General features: G+C 38.9%; 1 protein-coding gene across 2 annotated transcripts in view; it reads left to right on the top strand.

Moving 5' to 3' along the window:
* Window positions 1-19,674, top strand: part of BTBD7 (BTB domain containing 7) — a 52,362-nt gene that overhangs the window by 13,606 nt on the left and 19,082 nt on the right. For both annotated transcript variants that reach the window (XM_036384417.2, XM_036384416.2), the window contains exons 2-3: window positions 5,063-5,248; window positions 10,771-11,850. In XM_036384417.2, the coding sequence (XP_036240310.1) occupies window positions 5,167-5,248; window positions 10,771-11,850 (1,162 nt within the window). In that variant the 5' untranslated portion in view covers window positions 5,063-5,166. The remainder of the gene's footprint in view (window positions 1-5,062; window positions 5,249-10,770; window positions 11,851-19,674) is intronic.

Genomic DNA, 19,674 nt, shown 5'->3' with positions numbered 1-19,674 from the left:
ATAAGAAAGGGTTCTTTGTGATAGCTGGAACACATGATTCTCAGCAAAGACTGAGTAATGCAGTCACTTTCATAATCTGGTTATATCTGCTTTTTCTTGCCCTCTTGAGCTGGTAACTGCTGATGTGGCTTAAGTTCTGGTGCTTTTCCTTACTGGATTTTTCTGTCTTTCCAATGCAGTGAATAATGAAATGACACAGATTCATTAGCCCATGTTGTGTAGAACATTAGCCATTTCTTATATTTGTACAGAACTGATCCAAACCACAACCTCTCAGCTGTTGGAGTTGCATTTTACTACTGTATCATCCAGTTAATTTTGAATAATGATAAAGCTTGATTGCTTGACCTGATTATAAAAAGGAGTCAAAATAGGCTTTGTGTGGATTTGCATGTGTGTCAGGCATAATCAACTGAGCCTTCAAATTTCAGTTGTTTCCTTTGAACAGAAAATCACTTGCCAGTTACAGGATTTCTTTAAGGTACACTGTCCCATATGCATTCAGTCCTTTAGCATGTGTGCTTCCAAGACTGGAGACTTGACCTCCACAAAATCTGAGAATGTGCCTGTACCTCTGAGTGTCCCATCCATGGAAAAAGAGGAAGGTCAGGACAGGTAGCACTCAGTTCCTGTAGACTCCTCTTACTTGGAGAACCACTTTCTCCAAGGAAATTGAGGTAGATACTCCATGCACATCTGAACAAGCAGTTGGAGCTCCAGCCACAAGCAACTTTGTCTGCATTTTTAAGAGCTTGTGCCTTTGGATGTTGTTGACTTGTAATTCCAGCAGCGTACTGTATGACAGCCAGCATGGGCTGGCTCTGGAAACTTCTCAGTGGATGGGAACTTGCTTCTGTTCTTCTGAGCATGGGATTGTTCCTGAATCACTTTGTGATGGCTCAGAGATCTCTGCTGGTCACCAGATCACTGTTCTGCTGGAGACAGGTTCAGGATGTTGAGGCTGGTGGGATGTACTTTGGGCATGATAGCAATGGTCCATTCTCACAAGTTCTTTCTGTTTTAGTTGATCTACCTAACTTCTATGGAAATAAGTTTAACCTTGCTGAAATTTAGTTGATGTGTTTCCTTACTAGGGTTGGTGCTTTTTATTGCTGCGTCTTGTCATCTCATCTTGCAGTAAAGTTGTGCTTGTTACTTGAAATGAGCTGTTGGGGCAAAATAGCATAGCATTTTTGGTCTGGATAAAAATCTAAGCAAACATGAATGTTATTCTTATGATGCCTGGGTTGTCATTTACTCATAGTAAATTTAAAACATGTTAGGTAAAATGAAAACCTGAAATACCATGTTGGTACAGGTATGTGCATGTACTTGATATAATTTCCTACTTTGGTTTTAATATTATGCTATTGCATAATCCTATGGCAGCAACTCCAAAAGAAATACAAAGGTCTTAAAATTTTATGGGGGAAAAATCAAATGGTTGTAAAACCTGTTGTAGTACTCTTGACTTTGCTCTTTATATTAACTGGATCCCAGTGATTTACAGGAAATTTTATGAAACATTTGTATTGAGTGATGATATAAACAAAGTGTCACTGTTAGCCAAAGTCCATTCTGTACAGAGACTTTTTGTTAAATCAAAATTCCCAGTCCAGGAATACCTGGCTGTCAGCCCAGATACCTCAGATGCATGTCATCTAGCTCATTAGGTTCAGTGTGACAAATATTGAGAAGACTGAGAAACTTATTTCAGGCTGAAAACTTTAGGCAGACTTGTGCTTATTTTAAATTTTATTCTGAGTATCAGTGTAATCTGAAAGTCACTTTTGTTCTGTTTTGTAGGATTTGGAGTGGTAATTTTGGTTTCTATTAACTTTCTCATTTCACATAACACACTCCATATACTTTTTCTGCAGTACAGGCTTTTCTTAACAAGCTTTGACATAGTTTAACTCTTTTCCTGTGTATGTGTACGTTCAAACACATCTGTACGTGCGTCACTGCTCTCAACAACTGCTTCAGTTGGTCAGCAGATGTTGAATTTAGTTTCATTGTGTGTAATGCTTACAGGGATGCATGCAGACTTTTAATAAAAAGTAAAGAAAAAGCTCACATGATGGTGGTTTTTAAAACAAAATTCCATGGGTGTATTCTGAGGCTAACATGCAATTTAAAAAATCTTCAGTTAAGCTGAAATAAGGGAACTTTTGGTATGCAGGATAACTTCTGCAAGAAAAGACAAAATCTATCTTTCCTTTTGAAGCTAAAGATCTTATTGTTTGTGGTTTGGAGTTTTTCCTCTCCTTTTACAAGTGCCTTTCACTGTGGAGAAGCTGCCTTCTTGACTTGGCATTTTTGTAGTCGCTGAGTTGTATTGACTGGACTCAGCTAGTTATATGCTAGACTAACTGCTGTTCAGGTAGGCTGTGTTTAGTACAGAGGATGAAATGGACAATAGCAAAACAAGCCAAACAAAAAAAGCATCTAAATCCATGAGTAGTTCAAGTACACTTTGCTGTCAAAAGATGCAGTAGTGCAAGTATTCAGGTGATGCCCTGACAGACAAATTGGGTGACTGATACTGTTTCAACTTCTTGTTTAGGTTGGCTCTAATGTCGGTCAGTTTATCTGGTTTACAAACTACTTGGGACAGGGCCAACAAGGTAGGAAAAGAGGTTATGAGAATGAAGAGAGGAAGGCAGGGCTTCCTCCAGGACTGAGTTCATCACTGGTGCTAACTAATTTTTTGGGCAAATGCAACATGGGTTATATAATATTATCTTGTAAAACTTAAGTACTGTATTAAAAAATAAATGTACTTTCAGTCAATACATGAGGTTAAGGACAGTAGTGGAACTAAAGCTATGACTGGTTTTGAGCCACAGGGCCCAATACACTTTATGAACTACAAAATGTTTGAATTCAAGATGCAAAATACTCTTAAGAAATCAGCCTGCACACAAATGACTTAGCAGCGCATGGAAGTTATGTATTCTAAATTTGGTGAACCTGGGACTTGGTTCTGAATATTGAGTGCTTATTTATTAAAAAAAAAAAAAAAAGAAAAGCCCAACACTTCTTTTTTCTTCTCCCTTTTACTTAGCTCCTGGGCTCTTTCCTGTGTCAGGAAGATCTGAAAACTGTTATAGATGTCTAATAGACAAGTTATCACACCACAGCTGAATGCAGAAAAGTGGAACAACAATGGCATTATTTCAGGACTCAAGTCCAAATGAACCAAGTCCAATTTTAGGTGAGAAAAGGGAAATTGTGGGCATATCTGCTCAGGTTGCTAGCCTTTACCTGTAAGCAAGTTAGCATTTAAACTGAAAGGTGACTTTTACCTCCACAAAGTTTGTCCTGGGTGTAACTAATTCCATCTAGAAATTTATGCCACCTTTAAGCAGCATATTCTTGGTGCGTATAGAAATCATTTGGATAATGAATTTATTTTCTACGTGTTTTTTCTTAAGTCAGTGTAGTTTTTCAGAAATGAAGTAGAGATCCACACCATATGGATTCAGTAATCTATGAATAGCTTATTTCTGCACAAGGAAGAAGATGAGTGCATACCATGGCTAACACTGAACTAATCCAACACCTTGTGTTTGCTGAGAAGATTTACTGGTATTTACTGGTGTTATGTTGCCTGTTTTGTGTGTTCTCTGGTTCTGTCTTGATCCTGAGTAAGCTTCTGTTCACGTAGGAGGATATTTTATCTTTGTTTCCTGATGTGTAGCAAGCTGAATCTGCATGGAGAGAAGTTCAAGCTTGTATGCAGTTGAGGTGACCTGGCTGTCTGGCTTGGGGAGGGCAGGCATGGGAGCTCCCTTTGCTCATTTAAAGCCTGTAGGTTGATTGAAAGCTGCTGTGGTGTTTCTATGGTTGTGTCTCCCACCCTAGTAGAACTCCACTAGTGCTCAGCAGGCTGCAGCTGTGTGAGGCCACCCTGGGATATGCACAGGCCAGAGCAGCAATTGTGCCTGATAACCTGGCTTCGCAGACATGGCTTTCAAACTCTTCCCTACTCTTCCTCCTCATGTACCCAGCCCTCAAATCCTGGAGCACTTGTTCCCCTCACCTCTGTGCCTACAGCAATTTGCAGCCGTTTTCTTCCTGGCCTGTCTCTCACTTTCTGCTCCCCAGGATCTGCACTTTGAAACATGCACTTGCATGTCACTTTCTTGGCCAATTTAACATGCTAGAGACTACCAAGAAAGAAAAAAAAATCAGAAACATATAGCATATCCATATGTGTTCACAATATTCAAGGGAATCGAAAAGATTCTTAGCACAGACTTTACCTTTCTATTATTCTTTATCTTCATGTTTGTGTTTTGGAAGGGGGCACAAGTGTTCAGTTGACAGTGGCTCTTCATGTGGTAGCTTTCACTTTTCAGTATTAATATTTTAACACTGCTGATACTGGAATAAATTAAAATTACTTTGTACATTGGCAATGAATCTTTGTTGAAATCGCCTCAGAACTGATTTCTAAGGGTTTTTTTCTAAAAAAAACCTTTAATGAATCCTTAAATGTCTTATTTTTACTATTTTAGATGTGCTTCTAGATGTACTCTTTAGATGTACTTCTCAATTCTAAATTTGAAAAGCAGTACTAAATGAGAACTATGTAAATGTAATGAATAAAAATGCAGCTGAAATAAGTCATGGTGGTATAATCTCCATCAGGACTGGCTTATTTAGCTTTCTCAATCAATATAATTCAATTTGGGATCTTTTAACCATGTGGGAATAAGTATAAACATGCATGAAAACTTGCTTTTGGTATAGTCAAAGAAGAACACCTAGTCTAGACCAAGTTCTCCTTGAAAATTTCTTAGCTAAAAATTTGATAGCCATTCTGTTCCATGTTACAATTGATCATATGATTTGTGAATGGTTTGGAAAATTACAGGTTCTTGTGGGGAAAAAAGTATTTCTGGTCTTCGTTTACTCATTCAAATAAAAGGGTATCTTGAAAGTGTTTGAGGTTTCATTTTATGAAAATACTGTGTGCTGGAAGCTGCGTTTATTTTATCTAAATCATGATAAAATAAGATAATGAAGTTACCTTATTGGTGTTTTTGTTCTTCAGAAATGGAGGAACAGAATGCTGGACCTGGGATTGAAGATTTCTAAAGGATTATGGGATTATACATTGAAGAGCCAGCAGGCGGAATGCCTGAGTGACTGAAGAAAATGGGTGCTAATGCATCAAACTACCCTCACTCGTGTTCCCCAAGGGTAGGGGGAAATTCACAGGCACAACAGACATTCATAGGTAACTCTTTTCAGTTATCTTGTCACTTACATAAATGACTTGGTGGATTGTGAATGCACTGGATTTGATTTGCTTGCAGAAATGTTATGGAGAGCTGCTATTTTCTAGGTCACCAGTTTGAATCCATTCAAGCTCAATCGTGCATGAAATTCGGTACTGTCCATCTGTTTGGCCTCTGTATGCAATGAGCTGATCTGCCTTTTGCCAGCAAACAGTTGCCAGATTATTTAAATAAAATAAGTGGAGGTTTTTTTATAATTAAGCCATGAATGCTAGTTTTCCTGGTTCAAGAGCAGTCACTTTCTGTTAATACTCATACTGTTTTCTACTCTTCCTCAGAAATTCTGTCAAACTGTGTCAGAGCATGTGAAACCCTTGATCATCAGTATTCATTGTAATATTGACATTGTGTCCAAGTGAATTACCTCCCTACTGCTAGAAGGGATATCTCTGGTAATAAACCTGTTAAAGTAACAAACAGGCTTCTCTTCCTTTTCCTGTTTCTGTAAATGGGGAAGGGGGTACTTACTGTCCTAACAGGGTTATTTACTTACAGTCCTTGTTATTTACAAGCCACGACCTTGCTTAGCTGGAGAGATGTGTTGAAGTGCCCTTAAGAAAGTATTTTCTCATCCTAGTCATAACTGGGACAGGCATTACCTTTATGTGTTTTTCAGTATAGTACAAAGAGACCTCAGTGTAGATCTAAGTACTGTCACACTATAAATAATAAACAGCTATGTTATGAATCTGAAAGAAGGCAGTCTCTGAGAAGATAAATATTCCTTAAAAAAAAACCCAACCCTGACAGCCTGAAGAATGATCTTAGCAGTAAATAACATCAATAGTTTATAAATGCTTTTCTCCTTTATGCTTCAGCTTGCAACACTGCATAAGCAGTTATTGATATTCAGTGTTACTTCTCTTTTTAATCACCGTTGAAAGCAGAGTGATATCCTTAGCAGAGGAAAAATTGACTCACTTTGTAAATTTTCTCTTTTTTCTCAGTTTTCATAGCATTCCTGGCTCTGAGGTCTCATTTGAGGACAGATCACAAACTGTTACATTTAAGGATGTGTGTGCTGTCACAGCATGTCAAGGAAGAACTTTTAGTCCTAACATCATGGATATTCATGCTGTAAAGTTCCCCTCGAGGGTTTATGTATTTTCAGTGAATCATACCTAACTAGTAAAAGATTTGCTCCAGTCTGCATATGTGCTTTCTAAAATGTGGCTAAAATGCTTCTCTTACATGTCTTGGTGTTTTTTAATCTGCCCCTATATTGAGTGAAGAGAAACCCTTAGAGGTCTTGAAACAGGCAGATTTTCAGGTTGAAACACCTTTTGAGCAGATTTGGAGAGATTTCCAAAGGCTACGTTAAATTCCCAAGAAACTTTCTACATGTGGAAGGTTTAGTTGATGCTCTTCATTATTAAACTCAAAATAGAAACCTATTATATAGTATGTCACAAGAAATTTACTGACCCCCATTACCTATGGTAAATTGTGGCTGAGACTCTTTGAGAAAAGCCTAAAATCCTGTGCTTGTCTCATCTTAGGGAAGGCAGATGAGCCTTCTGGGTAAAATTCTTGCTGAAAATATCCTGATATTATGTAGTTCCATGAGTGTGCTATCTACATCTACATCTCTTCTTCTCACTTTGTGGCATTTGGCTCTTTCTGATTTTGATTTTTGTTTACATGATTGGTTTTTGTAGCTGTCTCACCAGAAAATAGGTGTATCCTAAAATTGATAGCTGAAGTTTTCATCACTTGCCATAATAATGTTTTAATGTTACATCAGCTTTTACATATTTGGGGTTTAGGTGTTGTGGGGTTTTTGTTTGTTGGGGGGAGAGTGGGGTGGAGTGTCTGTATTTATTGTATTGTGAGGTTTTTTATGTTGAAGGAATTATATCTATTCACTGCCCTAAAGCAGAACTGGGGGATAGAGTTAGAATAGCTGTATAATATGTATTAATTGTCTTATTCCTGGAAACTGGATGTAGGCCTGTGGGTTTGTTTTAGACATGCTACTTTGCCATTACAGCACTGCACCGTGTTTCATGCTAAATGTAGGATGAGTGCTGAAGTCTGAGAACTGATATGGCAAAGCACAGTAGTTTCATAGTGTGAGCTCCTATTGTTAGTTGACTTCATCCTAGTTTGCTCATAGTTTATGAAGAGGAGATAAATCAGTAAAAACAGTGTAGTGCACTTAGTGGAAATAATGCTTTTGTTTTAGCAAAAGCTTAATTAGTCATCTTCTTGCTGTTTTGTCTGCAGCATTCAGGGGGAGGATTTCACACCATTTCCTAGGGTGGTACATCTGTTCAAGATGTTTGCTTTTTTATATAGAGCTCTATAATTAGGTATTATAATGTGTGGGCATGCAAAGGACTTAACAGATCCCATTTTTCATTGTCAAGTTCCCAAGCAGCTCCCCTTGGCAGTCATCTGTTTCTGTAAATATTTGTCTGTCCCAAGCTGGGTATGGTCTAGGGGCATGAAGTAGCAATTGCTTTTGAACAGCATTTAATAGGTTGGTACCTTTCAGTATAGTGCTGAGGAATAATTAATTTTTTTCCTACTTTTAATGCTGCTACCTTATGAAGGAATAAAGGCAGCCCAAAAGCATTCTCTTCCAGATTCTTTCTTTGAGGGATATGGAGCCAGGAGCTGTTGTGAACCGAGAGGCTATGATGGTGCATATCTGTTTCTTACAAAAAGCAGTTGTGTGGTGGTGCTTTTGTAGCAGTGCTTTATCTGTTTGTAAGGGTTAATAGCACTGTTTGCAGTACATCCAGAGTTAAATCTTTTAAGTAGCTCAGGGTACACAAAGGTTTGAATGGCGTTTTAGTATTTTGTGGTGATTCATGTGCAAGTAATACCTCACAGCAGCCTTTAGGAAGAAGGAAATTGAGACTTGCCGTGTCCTAGTTTTCCTTTAGTGGAATGTTAGAGAATGTTCTGCACTCAAATTTGCCATTAGAATCCAACGTACTTCAAATAGAAATGAGCTGGCATGTTCTCTGGCAAGAGAATCTGTCATTATAGAGTGACCAAAGTGTAGTTATACTTCTATTGTGAAATGTACCGCTTTCAGTGAAGGAGGAATTCTACACTTGTCTCTTTCAGCAGGAGGCTGAAGCTCTACTTTTCCATTGTCATATTTAGTATAGCATGTAGAAGGATTTTTTTATGGTGGATTTTGCAACCTCTTTTTTGAAGTTGTCTTGAGTTACTCCTATTATTTTCATTTAAATTGATATTCTTTTCACTTCTTGAAATTTCAATATTATTAATAACATGTTGCCTGATCAAGCAAATTTTAAACTTGGATAAAATGGTTAGATTTCTTTCCTCAAATAAAACCAAGTTCTTTCTCAAAGTTTTTACTAATAGAAGAATCATAAAACCACTGCATTGCATGATTTGTGGGAGTTTTAATTAGCTTGACATAAAAGCCACTGTGTAAGTTATTTAGTTACTGAGGCTTAAACAATAAAACAATTTACAGAACTTTTAGGTTGCTACAGCTGCCTTAGTCTCAAATACAGCTTTGAATTACTCCTGTGTCTTTCAAAGTTCGAGAAATACTTGAAATTACATGGTAACTAAATGCCCTGTGTTTTGTCAGACTGGGCCATAACATCACTGTCAAAACAGCATCTCAAAACAGCATCACAGCAAATCTGCCTCTTACAGGTGGAGCTGTGAGACTGCAGTTCTAGAACACATTGTAAAAGGCCCCAAAAGCTCTGGTTTTAGGATGGGCTTTTTAATCTTTGGCAATAAGTAGTGAAGCTGCACAAGTGTACTAACAGAAACATGAACTATTCCTGAGAGAAAACAGATAAATACTATTTCAGATGAACCTGTGATTGTTATTGATCTGTGTAGCATTTGCAAATCTTTTCTTCTCATTCTTCTTTGGTTCAGAAGTGGGAGCTTGATTTGTGTACTTCCTTTTCTCTTTTCTTGTCACGTCTGAGGTTCTTTGCTGTAGCAAACCCCGTGGAGCTGGGTAAGGCCCCATGGCGAATTGAACAGTAGGAACTGCTGAGACAGCAAAATAAGTTCCTGTCTCTCTGATCTCTGCCCCAAAGCTTATCACTGTAACCCTATAGGCTATGTTACCTAGCCCTTGCTATTGGTCAAGTTTGGATCCCCCTAAACCCTATAAAAGGGGCCTACTTTAGCCCATTTGACAGAAGAGCTGTCATTGGAACCTTCATGGCCTCCCCTGCAGTAAACATCGCTGTGGAACCCAAGGCGCTCCTTCTCCTCTCGACCGTCTGCTGCAGCCTCAAGCCAAGGGCTCCCTACCTAGCAGGCTAAGAGCTGAGATCCTGAGAGAGCTGATACCACTATGGAGCTGGCAATGCTGGCAATCACCAGGCTTGCTGAAGCGTAGCCTGCAGCGATGACCACGAGCTAGCCCAGCTTTGGGTGCCCTGTCTCCCTGAGGACTGCGCTCCTGGGCCATCTTGCACTGCTCGATAATAAGGCCAGAACAGAGGCTTTATTATACTTCACTGTCTGGCTTAGAGTGAAAGCTCTGTAAATAAACTTAAATTAGAAAATAACCCTTAAACAGAAGTGTGACTCTCACATTAAAGCTGTGGTTTTTTAACTCTTTTTTTTTTCCTAAAACGCTACTTTGGTTTTCCATTACTTGTTGAAATGCAGATTCCTTTTTTCCTCACTGAATTTCTATCAGTTTCCGAGTATAATTTCCCTATAAATTATTTTTGAGAAGAAAAATAAATATATGTATACTTTAATTGTATAATGCTCTGTTCACAGGAAATCTTCAATAATACAGTAAAAATTCCATTCTCCATATTCTTTTTGATGGTGTGATGCACAAATGAGTATTTGTAGTTCTGTGGAAAGGAACCCATTTTATGTGTCTGACTTTGGCATTCCTTGATTATTGCATGACAGGATTTCTACTTTTCTTTCTGAATTATCTCTGAAAATAATTCCTGAGTGTTTTGGTACTGTGTTCTCTCTTTTTTTGTTGTGACTGTAGCTATCTGATACCAGGTATGTGTCTGTTGTTTTAGTGATGCTTAATTTCAAACAGAATTTGAAAACACTTTGAAGGGGGGATTGCTAGTATTTCACTGAGATATTAGGTTTAGAAAAGGTCAATACAATTACACTTCTACTGTTACAATTGCAGTATTCTCTTCCTGCTCAGGTAAGTGTACCATATGCTATAGAGCTACATCAACTGGCACTGCTTGGTTCTTAAAATTGAATATGTTTTTTTAAAAACCCAACCAAGCAAAAAAAACCAAACATTAAAAACCAAACCAAAACACCCTGAAACCCAGCAAACTACAAACTTTGTAGATGCAAATAAAAGGCTGTGTTCTTAATGGCCAGAAAAGGCTTCAGTTGTGAAATTATCTGTATAACTTTCAGAATCATTGATGGAGTATTTAGGTGTTATGGACCTTCCTTTTAAATATAAAGAATAAATGTGTTCTATTTTTCTTTTTGCCTTTAGGGACATCATCCTACTCTCATCAAGGTTTTGGCTGTGAATCAAAGCTGTATAGCCTTGACCATGGCCATGAGAAACCTCAAGACAAGAAAAAGAAAACCTCTGGCCTTGCCACCCTCAAAAAGAAATTCATTAAGCGTCGGAAATCGAGCCGATCTGCCGACCATGCCAAGCAGATGCGGGAGCTCCTCTCAGGCTGGGATGTCAGAGATGTTAATGCGTTAGTAGAGGAATACGAAGGAACATCAGCCTTAAAGGAACTTTATCTACAAGCTAATTTGGCAAGACCAGAAGCCAGGACGCTACAAAAAGACATGGCTGAACTTTATCAATACAAATATTGTACCGATGTAGACTTAATATTTCAAGAAACTTGTTTTCCTGTGCATCGTGCGATATTGGCGGCAAGATGTCCATTTTTTAAGACGCTGCTTTCTTCCTCACCAGAGTATGGGGCAGAAATAATAATGGATATTAACACAGCTGGCATAGATATGCCTATGTTTTCTGCTTTGTTACACTACCTTTATACGGGCGAGTTTGGAATGGAGGATTCGAGATTCCAAAACGTTGATATTCTTGTGCAGCTTAGTGAAGAATTTGGAACACCAAATTCCTTAGATGTTGACATGCGTGCCCTGTTCGATTATATGTGCTACTACGATGTGGTTCTTAGCTTTTCATCCAACTCTGACTTGGTTGAAACTTTTGGTGGAAGTCAGAACTGTCTAGATGAAGAGCTCAGAGCTCACAAAGCTATTATTTCGTCACGATCTCCCTTTTTCCGCCACTTGCTGCAGAGAAGGATACGAACTGGTGAAGAAATCACAGACCGAACTCTACGGACTCCAACTAGAATTATATTGGATGAATCTATCATACCAAAAAAATATGCTAAGGTCATTTTGAACTGTATGTATACAGATGTGGTAGACCTCTCCGTTTTGCACTCCAGTCCTTCGGTGGGCAGTTTAAGTGAAGTTCAGGCTCTTGTAGCAGGAAAACTAAACATGACGAGGGCTGAAGAAGCCATGGAGCTTTATCACATAGCACTGTTCTTGGAGTTTAACATGCTTGCACAAGGTATGTAATACTGTCCTCGTAGAATATATGACCTTATTAGAACAATTTTTACTAATTTTGCAGTGTAGGGATGCCCATTGTCAGCTGTCAGTGGCCAGACAGTTCCTTTAGAAATGGAATTTGTTTTCCATCTGTAAGTTGCAATAATGCATCTGTTTTCTAGGTACAGAAGAAATGCCATGCAAGAGATGTAGTTGTATGGTTCATCACTGTTGAAGCATGCAAAGCATGTTAATTTTATCTTTATAATATAGTATAACTGGTCTTGATATTTCTAATGCTTATCTGCTTTCTGTAATCCATTTTCTGGTGTAAACTACAGAGAGATCCTTGCTAAGAGGAGGAAATATTTAGACTTGTTACAAAGTGTCCATATACATAACGGGGCAGTAAATTTGAATTACTATTTCTGTAGTTGGTGTCAAAGACACCAACCCTGCAGTCTTTCTGTTGGAAGGAAAACTTAAACAGCCTAATTGCAGTAATCTTAGGTCTTTAATGTCTGCCTGTCTATAAACAGACCTGAAGGCAGGGTCAGTCAGTATTTTCAGACATAAAGTTTAGGAAGTTTTACTACTTCCATTATTGTTGAAGATCATTCAAATCTTGATTACATACAACCTCCTGAGCTGAATTACTGCAGTCTCAGGTGAGGTGTCCGAGCACTGATCAGTGCACAAAAGGTGCTTCTTGTGGTGGCAGCAGCTTTGCCTGAGGTTTTGCCTGTTGGTGTTTGAGCTATTTGGTGGCCATATGATGTATAATGAAGCTTGAGAATTGCTTCAGGCCTTGCTGATGGGGAATAAGAATTTCACTTTTGAGCTGAGAAAGGGAAAATGGAACTCACTGATATATCAGCAACATAATTTATTTAAATTTGTTTAAATTAGTTTAATTTTTTTAACAAAAGTAACTTTTTACAGTAGGTCTGTACATCCATAACTTCTAGCTGTCAAATTAAGTTTGATAAGATTGAAACCTTATATTGTAAGCTATAAAGTAATCCTGAGTAAAATAGGAAACTTGATAAAGAGTGGACAGGAAAGGGCGGTATAAGCACTGCAGGAAGGGGTCATATTTTTAATGAGTTCTCCTAATAGTTACATGAAACTGAGAGTGATAAGGATATGAGAAACTAATAGAACTACTGTAGTTCCTGTGGAGTTTGACATTAGGAAACTAATTTTCAGATTGCGCTGAAAGTTGAAATAATTGTACTACAATAAAACTGGCACAGATCAAAGGGGCTGTGTTTTCTGAGGCAACATGCTACAGGATGCAATTGGGCTGTTCTTAGGCTCAGAATCATCCAGTCACAGAGCAGCCCAGGTTAGAAAGGGCCTCAAAAGATCATGGGATCCAACCTATCCGAGTGAGAAAGTGAGCTTAGGTGATATTGTCCAGCATTCTGTCCAATCACTTCTTGAAAACCACCAGTGGTGTGTCCCTGGGGAGATTGTCCTGGTGAAGTGACTGTTCCCATTGCAAAAACAGTTTTTGTTGAGATGTTTTCCAGTGAATTTACACCTGCTGCCCCTTCATGTGGCTTCTTTAGAGAAGAGAACCCCTGTCCTCCTTATAGCTGCCCTACAGTAGCTCAGGGTCTGGGAATACTGTGACAAGGTCCCCTAAGCCACCTGTTCTTGAGGGAGAAGAGACCTAACTTCCTTCAGTCTTTCCTTGTAGGCTAAGTTCTCCAGTACTTTGATTAACATCATGGCACTCCTTCAAATCCTCTCTTCTCTATCTGCGTATTTCTTATTTCTGTTGTTTCCTTCTCAGTATGTTTCAGAAGGGACAAGAAGTTTCACTACAGTTGGACTATGGTATTAAGTTAATTTCTATGTGATATGCACAAGCTAATAGTACTTGAAAACAACTCTGTAGATCAGCTGAAAGCCAGAAAGGAAAATGGGTTGAAATTAAAGAGGTGATGGAGTTTATCAATTTTGGTGTGTGCTAAAAGGATTTAACGTGGTCAGGGAATACTAATGAGAGGATTAAATAGTGAATGAAACCCTCAGTGAGGCACTGAATAATTATGCATTGTTTCATAAATGAAGAGGGTGCAATTCTTTTCCTCAGAATGGAAACTTAAACTGGAACAATTGTGATCTGGAGGTGCTCTGATGTAGCAGTGTCAGTTATAGCAAAGCAGAAAAGCAATGACAGATAGAGAACTTGCAAGAGAAACTTAGGTAAACTTAGAAAATAAAAGCCATTTTCCTATCTATATGTTAGTAAATACTGAAAAATGAGCTGATGTTTTATTTGGTGTTGAGTTTGTTTCTGCTCACTTTAAGTTGAGCTCACTTGGATCAGCATGTCCTAAACTGGCACTCTTTTCAGTAATGCACTGCAGAACGGTGCTGCTCTGGAATGTATATCCCATGAGTCAATGGTAACAAGATCTCTGCTTTTTCCTGGAAGTTGTCCCCAGTACTACCTCTAGGAGAATAATAATTCAGGCAGCAGCAGGAGCTGCACTGGGCTTCACTCCAGCAGCACACTTGAGTGGCTGGAGCCCGAGAGTGCAGCAGTGCAGGCTCGTGTTGTGGCCCTCTGGATGAACTGGAGCTGTAGTGTTTTGAGGGTGGTCATAGGGAGCAGGTAGAGGGATGTAGTGGCATTCAGAGGTTTTCTTTTTTTTCCATAGTAAATCCCTTTCTGACTGCAAAAGTAGTGAGATTGAGGGGTGGGGCTGTTGTTACACACAGGGGAGAAATGCAGTAAAATCAGCAAGTGTTGAAATCTATTAAATTATCAAATACTAAAAAATGTAGGTTTGGCACTCCTTCAGATATTGAAATTCTAGATGTTAACTTCACCTAATTAGGATTTTACAAATTGGTGCTGCATTCCCTAGCTGCAGGAGAAAGTAGTAAGCACTGTGTATATGCCAGTGGAATCAGAATCTAATAGTTTCATACTTAATTTGCAGAGTTCATGTTTAGGTCACTGGTACTGTGCAGACATGGAAGAACTGTTCTGGTATAATCTTATAATCAAAATTAAAAGGAAGCTTATTTGGTCAGGGAAAACTATGTGCCTGCACATGACTGAGATCACTTAAAGATGTGCTTTGGTCATGACCACTGTTCTTGTTTCTGACTTAATTGTAGCATCTTGTCCTCATTTATATGATACCTAACATGAGGTAGATGGGAGATCTTAATTTCAGTAGTGTCCATCCTATTCCTGATTTCTAGGAGATTTCTGTGCTGGAAGCTGTCACTCAAACATCTGACTTCTGGGTGTTATGCAGAGTGATGGGGAAGAGGCAGCATTGTGTAGGTGTTGGAGGTCACTGAGCAGGCAGTTCTCCTGACATCTCTTAGCCTGGATCTCTGGCAGTGTTTTTCCACTCTGTGGTGCAGCAGGTGTCCAGTTCTCCCCAAGTACTGACTGATCCCATCAGCTGGCTTTTGCAGTAGCTGATGTCTTAAGTTTCTTCTCTAGATTTCCACACCCTCGGCTGAAGTTTTTTGTTTCAGTTCACTCCTGCTGCCCAGTTGTGAACTTGTGAAGGCTTGTCTCCCTGGTTTCGTGGAAAATCTTTTGGGCTTATGATGTTAAGTCTGGGCTCTCTTTCCAGTTCATTTTTCTCACTTCCACTCAGTTTTGCGTGGGTGTTTGTAACTGAGTGTCAAGTGAAATTGATGTATTTTAAAGCTTCTGATCAGCTGTTTTTATTTTCAACAGATTTTAGTTTGATTTGTCTTCAGGGACCTTTCTAAGTATCCAGATGTTGTAATTTTTCTTCAGTTTCAGCAGATGATTCAGCTTTGACTATTTCCATGGAAATTTTCCCATTCCTAACACAGTGATACTCCTTTTTCTGACTATTGTGATTTAATAGGTAATTCCCTATGGTGAAGACTGTGATGAGTATGTGCAATGAATCTTTACCATGCAAGTAAAGCAGGACAACCTTTATCTAGAATTTCCTCTACCTTCATCTTGATTTGTTTTGGCTGAGGATTCTCACTTATCTTTCAAGAGAAACTGAAATGAATTTTTCAATGAACTAATCAGCAAGCATATCTGGTCAGTAGAGCTGATCGTACTGAAACCCATTTGTACCTAATAGGACTGATGCTGCTCTTAGGGGTGCTCTGGTAATTTTTACTGTCAGAAGTGAAACTCTTCAGGGCTTTCACAGAGGCTGTGAGCAGCAGAGCTCTCTCCAGGAGGTTGGAGCATATCCCTTAGTGGGATGTTTCTGTGCTCTGCCTGCCTGTTTCTGCCCTCTGTTTCTGCAGTTTTTCTGTCTTCATGCTACCTTGCTGCCCTCTCTCAACTGTACTGGTACAATTATTTTAACACATTGATTCACAAAGATTTGGTTTAATATCACTTATCCCTTGCTCTTCTGTGATACAGTTACTAAAATGAAATCAGTTCCCTAGTCCTCTTCATCACACATTGTTAAAATACTCCCCACTTCCAGTCTTACAGGACTGCCCTGCTGTTGCAGGGAAGTTTGATTTCAGGCATATTAGTTTTATTAGATAGCTGTATTACATATATGAATCCTTTACTGCATCTTGGCCCTGTTACCCACTGTCATGAGTAGTCCCACTAAGGTGCAGGTACAGAATGTTTTGCTGTGATACTGGGACCTTATGAAATAGTTTTGCCTGGGAACCTTTTCTGTCACCTGATTCAAAGAAGTTTTCTAAAGTAAGACTTGACAATAAAGCCCTCGATTTCCGACTTTGCTTTACTTTGCTTTTATTTTAGGTGTTGAGTTTACTCTTGACAAGTAGAAGAACTTAGAAGCTTTTTTGGAAGTTCTGCTACATTCAGTAGTATGTTGTTTGATCTAGAAACAGATGTTGCCTGACATCAAAAGTACTCTTGGTTTTAGGAGGGCTGAAATGCCAGGGATCCCATGGTAGCAGTATTAAATACACATTCAAAAACTATGGTTCCTGTGATTGCCAGCATGGTCTCTCCTAATGTGACAAACTTAAAAAACTTCTAGATTTCAGTTCAGTGTTAAGATGAATTCTTACTACTTTTTTTTCATTAGCTCCACTGGTGTGCACAAATTTAGGGGGAAAATCTTCACAACAGAATGAGTTAAATCAAGCTAACAGTTTTCTAGTAAAAGGTTTGCTTAATGCTACTTTTGCTAATTATTGAAGGCAGTTGACTTGTCTTCAGTAGGTCTGTCAACTGTCCTGATCCCAAGCCATTAGCTAGAGTGCTGAACATGGCCTCAAGCTGTTTCTGTCTGGAGGGACTGTGGGGCTGCATTTGGGAGAGAACTGCAGAAGCAGCCAGGACCTGATGGTAGGAAGGCTCCATTGGCATCCAGCAAAAGGAGTGCATGGAATAGCATCATTTGTGCAATGAGACAGTTATCTTTCCCTTTTGTAGATTCTAGGTTGAATCTCTGAAGGATAGTAATGGTCCCAGGAGTTTGTGGGACACAGCAAATGGATCTTGGGCTGGTTGTTGCTGCCTGAGTATTAAAAAATAATATTCACAGGAAAAAATGCTCTGTTCCACTGTGAAGAGCAATATTGTGGCTATTAGATGACTACTTTTTTTGCCAAGTGGCTGATTGTTAAAGCAGAAAAAACCTCTGCCAAAGAAGAAAGGAAGTTGGATTCCCTCCATAGCTAGAATTGTGTTGCCCCAATTTATTTAAAAGCTCAAAAAACACTTTAATTATTACCGTATGCTTACTTCAGAAGAAATACTTTTAATAATCCCACACTTCTGACCCATGGCTAAAATTACTTGGGAAGACAAGTGTTTCATTTGCTAGTCATCCTTAGTGAGCTTTTCACCTGATGTCATATTATTGTTAGTTGTGCAATAATTGAACTTGACAGAAGAATTGAGACTGAGCTTGTGAACTGTTTCTATAAATTGGTGTTGCTCAGATCTTTGGAACTGCATTTCTGGTGTCTTTTCAGGGGGCAGGCATCTTTACTTCAAAAATAAATGTCAGATGAAATATTAGGAATGGCATCAATTTTAAGATAAGTCTCTGCTCTTGTAGTTTGAGTTTCCTGGTGACTGATTTCAGTGTGTGGGTTTACTGCCTTGGAAATGGAGCAGTCCTTATGTGTGATGTGTAGAGTTCAGGGGAATGCAGTTTCTGCTGAAGTCAGCTTGCATGCAAGCAGAATAATTGCATGCAAAAAATTGTGTTAGGGTTTAGCAGGGGAAGGCTGAGTGCAGATGACCCTAAATAATGGTTTCAAACTATTTTGTTTCTTATTCATGGGAGTCAAACTCCTCTCTTAAGCAAATTGCAACTAGTCACCGCTTTCTTTCATGTGCCAGGTTTGCTGCTAACTTAACATTTTCCTTTCTTGAGCCCCAAAAGGAAAGCTGAGAGAGACTCACATGACAAAGTTAAATGCAATGTCAGCCCTTTGCTGTTTGGATAAAAATGGATCCTGAAGTGGAAAGCTTCAGACTTTATTTACTCTATGTTTCTGACATAGGCAGAAGTATTTTGAGCTTTTTTTGATGACAAGTTGGGTTTTGGATGGTTCAGTTGCTTACTGTTTGTTTGTTTAAGGCTGTTTCTCAGATTCTTGACCAGAACTTTTTAAGATTTAAGATTTCATCCTCTAGGAATCTGGGGAATTCCGTCTTCTAGAGGGGGCAGTTTCACTAACCTGTACCTTAGCCCAGGGAATGTATCTCAGAACAGTTCTCATCCTCTCCTCTTACCTGTGCTGGTGATGACTGGAGTGATGTTCCAAGTGACTCCAGCCCAGCTTTGTTACCTGTGCCCTGCTCACTTAAGGCCAGTGCTTCCATGCAGGTTAGAGGTCAGTATCTACAGTGAGGCATCTGTCCTTACTAGCAGTAGTAATGACAGTATGTAACCTCACAGAGATAGGTGGCTCTGAGACGTGCCATACTATTTCAGTATGAAAATGGTGAAGGACAAAGCAGTTGTGTTGAAACCTGACTCACCACTCACCTCTTTTGTCAGGAGGAAATGGAGAGTCTGTCTGGGGATGCACAGTGTAAAGCTGCATGTGCTGCATGGGTCACAAATGTGTGTGCTTTGGGTAGCCCTTCTGTCAGTGGCTGCATTCATTCTTCCTTTTCTTGGGTGAATCACACAGTGAAAAAAAATCATCCAGCTGCTTGTTAAGGAAAGTTTGGTTTAAATATGAACTGGTGTAAAATGCATTACTGTTGGGGGACAGACACTACTCTTATAAATTGGTTTAGAAATTTAATAAAGATTGTGTCCAAAATTGTGTATACATTCAGGCATATTCCTGAAAAGCTTAGAAAATTTTATTGGTAGAGTATTGTTCTTACAATTACCACATTATGGTTGTTCTAGCATTGGGTACAAATATATGTGTCTAATAGAACAGGTAAATTTATAACCAGTCTCATGTTTAAACTGTGCTTTCTACTACCTTCTTAGCCCTCCTGTTTAAATTCCCATTTTAGTGACTTTACTTCTTAAGTAGTAGCTTCTTTGACAAGTTCCCTCCTACTTGAAGAAGCTTGTTCACTTGTTACTACCTACTCCATAGCTTTCACATTATTATGATGGAAATGGAATGAACATATATTCTGTATATATTAATATAGTCTGTATGCTCCCCTATGTAGAAAAGTAAGATTTTTCTATTATTTCTGTGAATTACTGCTAGTGTGTTTTATCTGTATGCAGCCTGTACCAAAATGTATAGCATCAGGAGACCTGTCTTTGTCTTGACTAGGGCTGAGATTACTGTGCTAAACACTTTTTACTCAACATTTTGAGAGCTCAGTAATGCGATACACATCCCTAAAGGAAGTTTAGTTTTTAGGTATCTTTGAAACGGA

The sequence above is a fragment of the Molothrus ater genome, chromosome 6, assembly GCF_012460135.2.
Source record: "Molothrus ater isolate BHLD 08-10-18 breed brown headed cowbird chromosome 6, BPBGC_Mater_1.1, whole genome shotgun sequence".
In the NCBI taxonomy this organism is placed as follows: domain Eukaryota; kingdom Metazoa; phylum Chordata; class Aves; order Passeriformes; family Icteridae; genus Molothrus; species Molothrus ater.
The sequence above is the reverse complement of the archived record's forward strand: the minus strand, read 5'-3'. Positions and strand labels throughout refer to the sequence as shown.